At 38.6% G+C, this 14627-nt stretch overlaps 2 protein-coding genes across 2 annotated transcripts in view; one reads left to right on the plus strand and one right to left on the minus strand.

Moving 5' to 3' along the window:
- The first annotated feature begins 1060 nt into the window (after nt 1-1060).
- On the plus strand, nt 1061-12270 carry nde1 (nudE neurodevelopment protein 1). Its single transcript, XM_088342381.1, has 9 exons — nt 1061-1174; nt 1583-1696; nt 5070-5223; nt 5296-5444; nt 6557-6693; nt 6779-6952; nt 7719-7804; nt 7883-8037; nt 10564-12270. Exons 2-9 carry the CDS (start codon nt 1611-1613, stop codon nt 10655-10657), a joined length of 1035 nt encoding a protein of 344 aa, XP_088198507.1. The 5' UTR covers nt 1061-1174; nt 1583-1610; the 3' UTR covers nt 10658-12270.
- The window catches only part of LOC148361629 (uncharacterized), a 48678-nt gene continuing 46321 nt past the window's right edge, over nt 12271-14627 (minus strand). The window contains exon 42 of the mRNA XM_088342378.1: nt 12271-14567. Within this exon, the coding sequence (XP_088198504.1) occupies nt 14441-14567 (127 nt within the window). The 3' untranslated portion in view covers nt 12271-14440. The remainder of the gene's footprint in view (nt 14568-14627) is intronic.

Here is a 14627-nt window from a genome sequence, read left to right on the forward strand (position 1 = left end):
AAATATCAATTTCTATATAGATTCTTAAATGCCTATGGTCTGTACTGAGGAAAATGATTTGAGCAATGCGCCATCTTGAACAGGGGTGCGATTTTTGTAAAAGTGATACTGGAAATTCTAAATTACAGCGACAACTACACCAACATATACAATGAAACTGACAGCAAAAAGCCTTAGGACGTGATTGTTTGTCCTTCAAACATTCAATAAGCTGGACTGCAAAGTAAAATGTTACGGAAGCTCTTGTTATAGAATTATCTTTGTCTGGTGTTATGAAAACATGTTTGACATTTAAAACAGATTAAAACAATCCACACAAGGCCAAACATTGTGTTAAATAATTTTACAGGCCACAACAAAGAGTTACCCAAGTTAAAGGTTAAATGGACATAACCTCTGCACATGTTTATTAATTGAATTCTTTCTTTAGTACAGTGTTTTTCAATCAGTGTGTTGCGACACTTTGTCTAGTGTGCTGCATTAAATTGCCCAATTTTATCTTGTTCTATCATCTATCTATCATTGTTCAGTATCTTTGCTTTCTTTTATATTGATCATTGGAGTAACTAAAATCCATCCATATCAGTAAGTGCCAGCGGATTACTTTTTATTTTTGTATACTAACTTTCAGTTCATGGGGTAGTTGGTGGGTGGATCCCTTGACTACTAAGGTCATAGGGTCGCTATTTCCCTTGGGCAAGTACAGCCTGGCGGTGTCCATTCCTCTACAGCCTGACAAATGTTTCCACCCAGGGGATGGTGTAATTGTGTAATTGTAACCTGTGCAGTCCATTGGGACATTTTGTAATTAAGGGCTATACAAATAAATGTGACTTCACTACCTTGTTGTCGACAATAACAATAACAGTTACAATAATAATAATAACGCCAACAAAAAAATAAACATAAAATAAAAGAAATAAGAACAAAATAAAAATAAATTTAACAATAACAACAAAGACGATTTAAATTCTAATTAATTTATTTTTTGGGTCATTCTTTTTTAGAGCGCTTACGTCAAACCCCCACTTACTACATAAAATAACATGCTTGTGATTGGCTCATCTTGTAATGTCGTCATTCACGTCGACCAATCGTACTTCGTTATTCAGGCTTTATTTGTAATTGATTGGTTAAGCGGCAGTGCCGTTTTGAGCTGGCGGCGAGTGCTAAAGTAAGTTTTTTTCAACCTACACTCCTTACTCGAAAAAGTCGAAGATAACTCATATCCCGCAATTTAGACGTTAACATTGTATATTTTTTCGCAATTTAATGGCGTGCGGATAGTCCGTTTAAAAAGCTCGATTGTTATGGCGTTGGGTAGCTTGTTAGTACACTTAATTGCTAAGCTGGCTAAGCTTGCTAAGTCACTATGTTGACTTGAAAGTTAAACGAGCGTTTTCTTTTAAAAAAAACCTAGTCACCATTTCCTTATTTTTAACGATTATGCTTGATAATAACCGTACGTTTCTGTGGTATGGTCATTTCTGGAGTTGTCTTAGCATATTAGCATCCGCTATCACCGTGGCAGTATTCCTAGACAAAAACATTGTTGAGCGTGGTGTGCGACGCGCTGTTTCAGCTCCAACAAAGCTGGGCACTCGGGAGGCATGGACGAGCCATCGACACGCAACTTTGGGAGCCTTCAAGAGGAGCTGGGCTTCTGGAAGGAGCAGGCAAATCGACACCAGCAAAGGTTTTATTATCGCACACACTAAAAACATAGTAGTTCATCTAATGCAGTGCTTCTCTGTTATGCCATACCCCCAATAGGAAAAAGAGAATCAGAATCATCTTTATTATTGTATTTCTACAACCATATAAAAGTTTCACCCCAGTTGGCAAACAAGTGCAATATAAAGATTCATGAAAAGTCCTCCTAATATAAATGATTTACATCTGAAATAAGAACTGTAAACACAACCGGGATACTGCATTTGAATCAAGATATTGCACTTAAAACGGTCAACGTGACAGCTGAAAATTCTTCCATTGCACAAAGTTATAGAAATTAAGTCAAATGTGAATACGTAAACCGTATAATGTAAAACATTTAGCAGTACAAAATACTTTAGTGCAATAAAATACCTCTCCTGCAGCCTCCACCGCCAGGCGAGTAGAAAATGTATATCATCAATTGTCTATAGTTTTGATTTAAGTACACCCAGGGGCGATTTTTGGTTCAGAGCTTTGAGGGTGCTAAGTGCCAAGTGTCTTATTTCTCTCCCTTTCAACCTACAACCACATACAAATGTCGTTAACAATATTAATTCAATCATTTATATAAGTCATAAATAATTATATATATAATCTACCTTGGTGTTCCCAAACACAAGCGGTTTTATTAAAATAAACGGACTGGTCATGAGTACCGTATTTTCTGCATTATAAGGCGCCCCCCCCCAAAAATTTTTTGTCATACATAAGGCGCATCGGATTATAAGGCGCTACAGTGGGAACGTCAACAAAACAGTCAGATAGTTCAGTCAAATTTACTAACCCCTGAACATTCGACGACTCGCAAAGATGCAAATACGTGTCTCAGACACGTACGGACACGGTGTCTATACCATGTCACCAATCGAGCAATAATGTCGACAAATAAAAATAAAAAAATCCGTCGAAGCATCTCTGCAACGATGGACGTTGCTTGTTGCTAGCTGTCTGTTTAGTCCCATAATTCCTGTTAACAAATTTGACTAGTGAAAAATGTTTTCTCCATGCCGTAGTGCAACCCAACTTGTAATTCACATCTTTTTCGACCAATTGCAGGCTTTGTTTTACGTTGTTTTAGCACGAGCCTGTAAATTTTGAAAAGGACCCGCCTCCTTTACCCCCGAATAACTTTAGCCAATAGTGACCGATTCAAATGACGATTGACACATTGGTCAGGGAATGAAACAGCTTTTTTTTCCCCACATCCCAAAAACATGCATGTTCGGTTGATTGGCCGGCCCAAAAAAAATAAAAAATACACCATATATTTTGAGACAAAATTCAACAAAACAGCTAATCCCTCTCTACAGACAAATTCTTATTCTTTAGCATGTTTTATTTAACTGTGTGCCATTTAATGATATGATAAAGTTTATGAAATAAGAATGATGTTAGAGCCTGTGTCCCGAATATCAACAAATATACCACTTTGAACTTGTCTCCCTCCCGCAATTACTTTAAATCGTTGTGGCTAATTTGTAACTTCAATTTTTCCCACAAATAATGGTTCCAAAACAAGGTGCAAGCAGTTATTTTGTCAAAAACTTAACAAAATTCTGCAAATAAGGATCCTGCCGTATTTACTTTCGGGGCAGGGTGAGAGACTGGAGGAAGTGCTTGCGCTCTTTGCATAGCTCCACCCATCCCTATCGCTCACCCAATCACATAGGAGCTTTTCTGACATTTTGGGGATATACAGTTTTTTATATGGATTTTCATTATAATGAGTCCCAACAGTAAACAGTATTTAATCAGCTTCCATACAAAATTATTCCTTGGCGATGTTCAGCAGAGACAAGTTTTTTGGTGTGACACCTCGACGGTACCGCATAGAATTCTAGCGTTGGTACGACTTCATGTGAAACTTCGCTCACTCAAATTTGGAATGACATTGAGAACATTTGCATGGGAACAATTTTGTCTTTGGGCCGTACGTACTCATGAAAAGAGCCATATCTACATCGTGAAGAGCCTCATGTTATGTAAAGTATATACAAATGTATCGAATGTATGTATGTATGTATGATGTATGTATTGAAACATGTACATTCATGTATAATCATGTCATTCAGCTTATACAAAGCTTTGCTTTTCTAATAATCAATGCCATTTTTTAACTACTAAGAGGCGGAAAAATACACAATGTCTCTTAAAAGAAACAGTAAACCATGTGAAATCATGATACTCGGGGAAAAAAACCCCAATAAAAACGCGTTTAAAATAAACACCAACTTTAACTCACAAGAACAATGTTAAAGTAAAACCTTTTAACCAAAAAGACAAAAATATATAACATTTGTGCAATTTTTTCTTTTAAAAAAACAATCATAGATAATGTTGGATCAATGGCTACAACAAGCATGTTTTGCAATTTATAGCTTTTCAAAGCTATAAACCTGCGGAAACAATGAGAAGGTTGGAGCCTGAACACAGATTTGAGAAGGAAATGAAATGTTTTTGAAATGAAGTGTTTGACGAGTATGTTAGGAGTGACAAGATTGGATAGATTGAAAAATGAAATTGTGAGAGCCAGAACTGGAGTAGTAGTGGATAAGAGAGTACTCGGTTGGTTTGGACACATGGAGAGGATGGATGAGGAGCGAATGTTGAAGAGGATCTACAGAGCAAAGGTAAATGGAAGGAAACCAAGAGGAAGGCCCGATTGAAATGAATGAATGGATGGTGTTATGAGTGCACTTCGGGAAAAAGGTCTAAATATAGTGGAAGCTAGAGCTCTTGATGGTGAAAGGAATGAGTGGAGAGGTGTTGTAAAAGGATAGTGGGATGTTTAGACGTGTTCTAAGGGATGGGCAGTCTTTCACCGTAGTCACAGATAAACCAACTGCTACATGAGCTTAGTGATATTTCCCTGTCCAAGCTTTTTGGAGACTTGTTAAATATTTTCTCATGGTGTCATGTTAAGGATCTGCCGCAATCACTGACACTACCGCTTTACTCATTAGGATGCCGCTTTTCTCCCCTTAAAAACACCTACTGATTTAAAAAAATAATATAAAATATTCTGCTTTTAAAATTAAAACAACAAAATGACTTAAGACAAAAAAAAAATCTAAACTCTAGTGTTTTAGCTTACAGCTTCTTTATTTTGAAGCAAGACTGTCTTTGTGCATAAACCGCTCCAACAATCTCATTTGCATTTCCTTTTGAAAGAAGTTCCTAATGTGGTGGCGAGGCAATTCCAATTCTTTCTAAGACAGTAAAAAAAATAAAATAAACATTTTACCTGTGGTCAAATGCATCCTCCTTGACAGAGTCCCACTATTTGAAAAGCACAGTCTTTAGTTAGGTATGCAGGTTGATTTTATTCTCCTCGAATGGTTCGGTGTCTTAAGGGCTGATGAAACTCAGGAGGAGCTGCAGGAATTCACACAGATGAGTAAAGACTATGAAGCAGAGCTTGAAGCTGAGTTAAAGCACTGTGAAACTCGGAACAAGGAGCTGCTCCAAGACAACAACAGACTTCGCATGGAGCTGGAAAACATTAAGGTTTGAACGATAAGTTGAACTGATGATTAACCACCCGGTGAAAATATGACGCGTGTATAAAATCCTTTGCAGGAGAAATTTGAGACTCAATACAATGAGAACTTCAAGCACATCTCCAACCTGGAGGAAACTCTTGCTGAGACTACAGCGGTTAAAGATCACCTGCAGAAATATATCAGAGAGCTTGAACAGTCCAATGATGACCTTGAGAGGACAAAAAGGTTAGGACAGAAACCATAAGGCTATAAGTTAGCTTTTTTTTAAATATACAATTATCTGAATTGTTCTCAATAATATGTGAGGGGGGTGGGAACCTTTACTGGGACGACTTGCTTCTGTTGGCCCTGTTGCTCATGTCTAGACCACAGAACAGGGGACTTGTGATGTCAAAGGCTGCGTGACTTTCTCCCATGATATATATCAATCGTGCGCTGCACAAAAAAAAAAGTCACGCTCGCGGCTGCCGTTTTTCTTTCTTTTTTTGTTGTACGTAGCATTGATTATATCTATGCGATGATGGGTAAAGAAAAAAAAAGTTTGGATTATTATAATTCAGCGACGTGCAGTTAGGGAAGCCCGGTAAAATATATTAAATGTTTAGATTTATTCAGTGTGGGCAGCACAGCGGCGCAGTGGTTAGCGCGTGTGCGGCACAGTTGTGAGGTCATTAACGAACCACCTGTTTGGAGTTTGCATGTTCTCCCCTTGCTTGCATGGGTTTCCTCTGGGCACTCCGGTTTCTTCCCACATTCCAAAAACATGCATGTCAGGTTAATTGGCTGGTCCCAATTGTCCCTAAGTGTGAATGAGCGAGCGAATTGTCTGTCCCTGTGTGCCCTGCGACTGGCTGGCAACCAGTCCAGGGTCTCCCCTGCCCACTGCCCGAGGATAGCTCGGATGGGCTCCAGGACCCCCGCGACCCTACTAAGGATAAGCGGTGCAGATGATGGATGGATTTATTCAGTGTTAGTTTTTATGTAAGTTCTCATTTTTAAAATTTTCTATATTCTAAATGTCTTTAGAATAAAGGTCTATATTGATATACCTGAATTATACTTTTTTACCCAAGAAGTCTCATGATTGTTGCTGTCAAAAGCAGGGATTAAACATGAGTCATATCAAATATTTATTATATTTTATTATAATTGTTTTCTGTTTTATAACATCACACATAATGATTTGAATGTTTTTAGCAATTTCAAATTTATTGGAGCAGGACCTACAATTGTCCTTGTGACATTATAATGGAGAAGTTTTTGTAGTTTAAACGCACACTTACAATTTCGACCTTGTAAACCCAGCCCTAAGTTCTTTCTGTTTAAATACCCCTCAGGGCTACCATAATGTCACTTGAGGACTTTGAACTGAGGATGAACCATGTCATTGAGCGCAATGCGTTCCTTGAAAGCGAGCTGGACGAGAAGGAGAACTTGCTCGAGTCTGTTCAGAGGCTCAAAGATGAAGCACGAGGTAAACGTTTGACCTCATATTTCAGACACTTGGTTGGATTTGAAGCTTCCCAACCTGTCCAACTTTCCTTTGGTGCTTTTGGTAGATCTTCGCCAGGAACTGGCAGTACGTCAGAAGGAAAAGCGACCATCCAGCAGCATGGGCAAAGACCCGGAACGACCGGACATGCCGTGCCCCTCCGCTAACACCGCCACCCCAATTACTCCATTGAAACTACCCACCTCCTATTCAACGCCTCCTGCATCCAGCATTCGGCGAGGTGAAAAATGAAACCTTGCTTGCTTTTTCTACATAAAGTGCTACCTTCTCATACAAGCTTAAGTTGTTCCAGAACCGTGCTCATAGCTCGAATTGCCAATTGGAGTGAATTTTCCTGTATCTAAAAAATTAAAAAGTGATTTATCCGCTTCCTTCCTCCCATAAGCATACAAGTAAACCCTAAATAGCAATAATACACATCTTCCCGAACTCTATACACATTTAAATAGTAATTAAAAATAAGAAATACAGTAATGAGATAAATAAGATAAAAATGAAATAAAATTGTAGTCTGCTAATATTGTCACGGGATTCTACCGTATCTGTCCTGCTGTAAAGTAGGTGCTGCATTGTGTTTGTAAGGTTTATTATTGATTTAATAAGGAATATAGAGATTGGGCCTTGAAAATCCAACCCGACTCGCAGGTGAAAAGCCTGAACCAGTCTGAGCCTGATCAATTAACTTGTTTTGAGGGCCCAAGCTCAAAGCAAACCAAAACTTTCACATTTTATTTGTGAGGTCTCGGGAGGAGGAAGGAAAGGTGATTTTTGCCTTTCGTAGTTTGCATGCGCAAACTGGTCAAGCTGATCCTAGCAGTATGCGCTCACAAGTGGTCTCTAGTGGTAGCTTCTGGGACTTCTAGTGAACTGTATTGTCTTTCGTATAGCAAGCAAGATTTTTGCTTAAGAAAACTTGTATACTGAAATCATCATGTTTTAAAGAGGTACTACGTTTCTTAAGTCCGCATATTTCTGTTTACTGTCAGGTGATGGACTAACAGGAACTCCTCTCACAACATCTGCAAGAATATCTGCACTAAACATTGTTGGGGAGCTGTTGAGAAAAGTTGGGGTAGGAAATGTGATTTTCTGAATACTTTTTCTGAATACATAAAAAGTTTGTGATTATTTTTGTTCTTTGTGGCATTAGAATCTGGAGTCCAAGCTCGCTTCATGTCGAGACTTTGCGTATGACACGTCAAATGCCCGAGCTGCCTTACCCCCCGCTCCTGCTAGTCCATGTGGTCTAGACAGTGGCATTGATATACAAGCTAGCAGCATGAGCCCTCCACCACAGTATGACAGGTGAGGGGCATTCCGAATTATTGAATGGTGCTTTTTACGTGTGAATTTTTTTTTTTAATCAAGGTCATTTTTCTAGTAAAAACTAGTAGATTACCTGTAAGGGTTAACAGATTTGTCTTACATAAATGTTTTGGCGGTATTGATGGGTGGCGTGTACATTTTTCCACTGAGAGTGGTGGTAACAATCCCTCGCCATAGCAGCTATATTGAATTATTGTCCTTGGGCAAGACATTGAACCCCAATTTCCTATCGGTACAGTGGCAGCTCCTTGCATGTGTGTGAAATTTTTGCACTAAATTGTTGTGTTTATTGGTGATTCAATCCCACAATTGAACCTCTTGCTTTCAATTCTCACAAAACTATGCAGTATGAGTGTAGTAATGAATGCATTACATCTGCAGTGGTTTCCTGTGATTTTTCCTTTTTGAAGTACAAATAACGTGAGGAGTGTCCCCATAATGTAGCAAAATAGAATTTGCAAAGTTATTTTAATTAAGCATCAGAGGGAGTTGTAAATAGTAAACATAGATCTGTTCTGTTAAGCTGTCCAAATAAGAAGTCTAAAAAAATGCAAGAAGTACACAGAGTAGTTTTGCCATATCACTTATGTGACGTTTGTTTAGTCAGCTAGCTTTACTATTTTTAAAATGCTTTTTCATACTTTTGGGTTTGTGTTGGGGAAACGATGCACTAGTCAAGTCGAGAACACAGACATACAGAGACTGATAGGTACCTGGTCCCTTTTCCCCGGGCCTTGTTCAATCCAGAACAATTAAAAAACAAAACAACTCAAGCTTAAATACATGCTTGCAGGATGTTTGCTCGTACCCCTTTATTCTTTTTGCAGGTCTCCCAACATTTTTATTGACAAAGCTAATCGCGAAACAGACAATAAGAGGGAACCACTTAAGAGTTGAACATATCGTGATTTAACCATCCATCCATCCATTATCTGCACCGCATCGCGGGTATGCTAGAGCCCATCCCAGCTATCCTCGGGCAGTGGGCAGGCGACACCCTGAACTGGTTGACAGCCAGTCGCAGGGCACACGTGGACAGACAATTCGCTCGCTCATTCACACCTAGGGACAATTTGGACTGGCCAATTAACCTGACATGCATGTTTTTGGAATGTGGGAGGAAACCGGAATGCCCGTAGGAAACCCACGCAAGCACTGGGAGAACATGCAAACTCCACATAGAAGGTTTGATCTCATGACCTCAGAACTGTGCCGCACACGCCCTAACCACTGTTCCACCGTGCTGCCCGTGATTTAAACAGTCTTTTGTTAATCTTTTAAAATCAGAAAAACGCCAAACATGGTGAGATCCCACGGAGGTGTCGGCATCCAAAAGTCTCAGTTAACAGAATACATAGAAATGAAAGTATATGTTCAACTATGAATGATATGACTATAACAATACCTAATGAATAATTGGATGGTATCCAATACATGAGTAAATATTTGATAACTAAAACATTTTGGTACCCATTCATTCATCTATTTGCTAATTTGAAATTAGCAATTGATGGAGCCAACCTATTTTCTCTGGTTCTTGAATTGGTTCTGCATTTCTGTCATTCAATCGATTGACCATCATTTTTCTTCACATTTCCACTATTTACAGCCTATAGAGGCCGTATCTACGTATTGGTTCAAAAGAGCCAGTGCGTAAAATTGCCTTTACAAAACAAAACATTGATTTAAATAATGATTGAAAATACATGAACTATCATATAAACATACATTTTTATGAATACAGTACTTAAACTGGCATCCATTGACCGTAAGGGAGGTGACAGTTGTCAGCCATCTTGCTTCTGCCATTACACAAAAAGACTTGGCCAAAAAGTGGAAATAAAATGGTGCGTTTTGGTCAATTTGAGTTTCTGTAATTAATATTTATCCTAGTGCTTTTTAGCACTTTCTTTTTTTTCTTTTTTTTTTTTTTTTTTGCTACACCACTATATACACTACAGACAGACATTGTAGGTTATGAAATTTGTGGTGCCATGTGAACCCCAGTGAAGCTGATGCACAATTTAAATGGTACTTGGTCTGCACTGATATACCGCTTTTCAAGTCAATGAAGACCTCCCAAAGCGCTTTACAATGTGCTTCACACGCCAATCGCGGCCATGCAGCCATGCAAGGCGCCGACCTGCTTATTGGGGGCATTGGGGATTCAGTGTCTTGCCCAAGGACACTTCGACATTTAACATGGAGGAGCGGGGAATCGAACCTGCGATCTCTTGATCCCAAGACTAGCGTGCTACCTTAAGCCGCATCTATTATTTTGCACTGCTCAACTAAGACCAAAACATATATGCAACATTAACTGTATATTGTAAATGCTGGTTATTATTTTACATGTATTGAAAATGTATGACCTTGAAAAGAAAATATCCTCGAAAGAAAAACCACGTTCTTGATGGAGTCATGACACCCAAAAAACTGCGTGAGGATGAGCAATGCATTGACTACCATTGAGTTTAATATACTTTATTTGTTCTTGTCTTGTAGTTTAGTGAAGCGTTTGGAATTTGGACCGGCACCGCCTCGAGGTGTTTCTCAAGGACCGCAGTCCCCACAAGGTGGCGTCAAGATGCTGCTGTGAGGAATCTGAACCCCCTCTCGCCAACTGCCGCCCCTTACATTTCGAACGCCAAGCTCCTCAAAACCAAACAAACCTTGGCTCCCACGTGATGTGTGGAATTCACCTGCGTCGGAGACACATCTTATGGGATATGGAACACTGTATTAGGGCATTGACTTTGTTCTTGGATGTGAGGGATCACCTTCCTGTTACAAATATTCCAGGATCGCATCGAAAAAGAGCTATTCACCATGCTTGTTGTTTACCACTATTTTGCAGCATAATTACACATTTTTTTCAAAGTGAAAATGTAATAAAAGTGTACTTGAAATATATGCAAATTTATTTCAGAAATGTTTGAAACATGAAAAAAAATAGTTCAGTACCAACAAAATTGGATTACTGTCTAATACTAAACCAAGGTTATGATAACGGGAATATATAATTTTTTGAATCTTAAACTTTCCCGAGTGTTTAGTGTCTAGATATTGATTTCTGGCAAATAATGGGGAATTTTTTTGCTGCAAGTGTTTGTTTTTTTTTCAATTCTACCTTACCTAGTTTAGGCTCCTTTTTGAATTTCAATTAGCACACTCTATTGAATGCAACATTGTTCTCTACTCTTCAAAGTTTAGAAAAAAAAGTAAAATGTGACATACTCTGCATGTAGCAAAGTTCTATTTTTGCTGCAGTGAGATGACTGAAAAGAAAAATGAGGAAAATCATGAAAAAAACATGTTTTATGTTTTTCGCTATTTTGAAAGATATGATATTTTGAAAACCCTTTTTTCGAGTTTTATAATCCACATAAACAGGGAAAGTAACAAAAAGGTTTGCAATAATCTATGTTCTGTGCAACCCTTCGAGACTCCTTGTGATTAAGGGTTATACAAATAAACATGACTTAAAGTTCAATATTTCCAAATTTAGAAAACAAAATTAAAGTTTTTAATATGTGCTAAAAATGTCTTTCAGTGCAGTGATTAGCACACTTGTCTAACATGCAAATGGTCCCGGGTTCAAGCCCGAATGGAAACTTGTTGGCTTAGAGGCTGTATTGGCCCAAGACACACCAAAGGAGATGGTGCCCCTATGACCTTAGTGATCAAGGGCTTGCACCAACTCATTATCTTTATACGTGTACAAATGCCCATGTTAAAATTAAACTTTAAAATTACACTGTCCCTTTAAAAAGTATGAGATGGCCCAAAAAAAACTTTAAACATTATTTTCTCAGGTTTTTGTTCGGAAAAAGGTGGATGGCTGTAATTTAATTGGCCATATGTTCAAAATAATTTATCATAAATCTTAGATTTCAGTATAATTATAACACTCACTACTTATACTTTCCATTGACACCAAAAACCTAAATTTGATATTTGCCTCACTGTGACTTATTTCCGTGGATCAGGTCACAAATGAGAAAAACAAGCCTTATTGAGCTTTCTGGTTATACTGGAGTGTTTAATGTGGCAGGTTATAAAGCTATACTTTGACTGCACACTGTATTTTCTATGACGTTACTTGTGGCCTTGTATTCATTACACTGCAACACCAAACTATGACCCTTTGACCTGCAGTGTTGAAATGCTTCAATTTGACTTCTACTGAAATATTAAAATGACAAAACAATGTTTTTTTTGTGGTGAAGACTTTTATTTGTGCAAGTGGTCCAACAATTACAAATTGTGCTATGTAAACAATTGGTTACACATCTGCATGAGACAGTCTGGGTGATGAGCAAGGACAAACTTTAGAAGACTGTTGCTGACAGAATTGCTCAAAATGTATGGAGTAGTTATACAAAAAATGTAACAGCTGATTATTAGGGTACAAAAACAGCAGTTACAGGCAAAAATGACAACTATAGCTTTAATCATAGTTTTACATTTACACAAAGTGACTTATTATCCAAAGATGTTAAATAATTTTGGCTCTGCTTGCAGGTTAGCAGGGTAATTAGCGACACCTATTGCATAATGATGCATTATTAGTCATTGAGTGAAGCATAAAACGGGTGACATAAAACTTAACCACGCAGCAGTCTCCCAAAAACCCTCTTAATCCGTTTGTGTCAAGAAAAGTGCCCTGAAATAAGATGCTGATCAGTGAAAATGGCAAAAAAAGAGACACTAACAAACCCGTTGGAAAAGGAATCTAATTAAACAATTAATAAAATATATATTATTGCTTGATTACCTAAATAATATTAAATAGTCAATTCATTCAACCCTCGTTTTGTCCTCATCTTTGAACTTTTTATACATCTTACATGAAAATGTGAATAAAAACCTGATTTAATGTTTCTATGCTAATCAAGGAAAAGTCATGACATCCATTCATTTTTTATACAGCGCCTATCCTCACCAGTGTTGTGGGGGTTGTTGGGGCCTATCCCAGCAATCTTCAGAGAGTGGGCAGGGGAAACCCTGAACTGGTTGCCAGCCAGTCGCAGGGCACACAGAGACAGACAACTCACTCGCTCATTCTTATCTAGGGACAATTTGGATCAACCAATTGTTTAAATGTGGGAGTAAACCAGAGCGCTCATAGGAAACCCATGCATGCATAGGGGGAACATGCAAACTCCGCAAAGGGGTGACCAGTAGCCGTCACGCCAAGTTATAATGTTTAAAGTAAAATAAAATATGATTTAGGAAACTTCTGCGTTTTTAACAACACAGTGGCGGGTCATTTTGACCCAAAGACAACAGGAGGGTTAATTGCTTAAGTGACTTAGGCTAGGTTCACACTGCAGCGATTTTTTTTTTTTTTTTTTTACATGGAGGCGACCTGTAGCTGATCTGTTAAAGTCTGCTTGAACGGAACATACCCGCATTTTTCACACCAGACCATAGTCAATTTCATATGTGGTCCTAAATACGATACATTTTTGATCTTTTGGAATGTGACTTCTGTGTGAACGGTCGAGACGCATTCATGTGACCTGCAGGTCATGGATAGGCGGTAAACGTCACTATTCTGCCTTCGAACAGGCAAAAGGAAGCAGAAAAATCAACAACCACGGCGGACGAAAACACGGACTGTCATGGATTCACACATTAATGCAAGATAAATACTTGTTTATTTAGTTACTTAACAGAACAGCCAACATCGCATGGCGGATTCACAACATGTCGCTTGAGTTTATTCTTAAAGCGATCCTCTAGTGGTAGTTAACAAGAGTTACATTCAAATCCCACCACATGGAAAGCATTACATTTTTGGATTGAATCAATACTTGGGGGGACAATGCTCCGCTGTTTACATCCATGAGTACTTCCTCAAACATGAGTGCATTGCGTGTGACGTCACGTGTCCTCTTGTGCGCATGCGTGACAGTTGGTGCGCGTTCAAGTCACATTTAATTGGTAATGTGAACAATCTCACAAAAACATTAAGCCCTACAGTGTGAACGTAGCCTTGGTTTATGAAGTGACATTCAGTATTTAGGTTCAGAGTTCATATTTAGTGCCTGAATACAAGATCAGTTGAACAAATGGGTGTTTGAATTCAATGGGATTAACATTGAAGGATTTTTTTTTAACTTTCCTAACTAACATGTAACATTTCGGCCCATAACTGATCCCTTTATGCCAGACGTTTTGAATGTGGGTTCCACTGTGGTCCAAAAGGTAATGGCAGTCAAATTCAATTTGTGTTCATTAGCCAGGCAGTGTATATTTTGATGAATAGAGAAATAAAGGTCAAGGAAAAAGAAGAGGAAAACATGGAAAATCTCTTTTCAAGAGGCAGTACTATCAGGTGATTCTGATACCCGCCAAGTGGCCGCTGTGTTAAATTTCAGTCTGCTGACTTTCCATTGAAGTCGCCTTGGGCATCGACCTCTTCCTCGGACGCATCCTCAACCGCTCTGCGACTTCCGCCGATACGTCGAGGCGCACCGCCAAAGGAGGGTTCGTTCCCGCGTCTAAAAAGTCACAATCACAAGAGAAGGGACTCATGACTATAGAAAATTAACTCACAGATC

This window comes from Urocampus carinirostris, chromosome 8, assembly GCF_059441175.1.
Source record: "Urocampus carinirostris isolate Australia breed hairy pipefish chromosome 8, RoL_Ucar_1.0, whole genome shotgun sequence".
Taxonomy (NCBI): Eukaryota; Metazoa; Chordata; class Actinopteri; order Syngnathiformes; family Syngnathidae; genus Urocampus; species Urocampus carinirostris.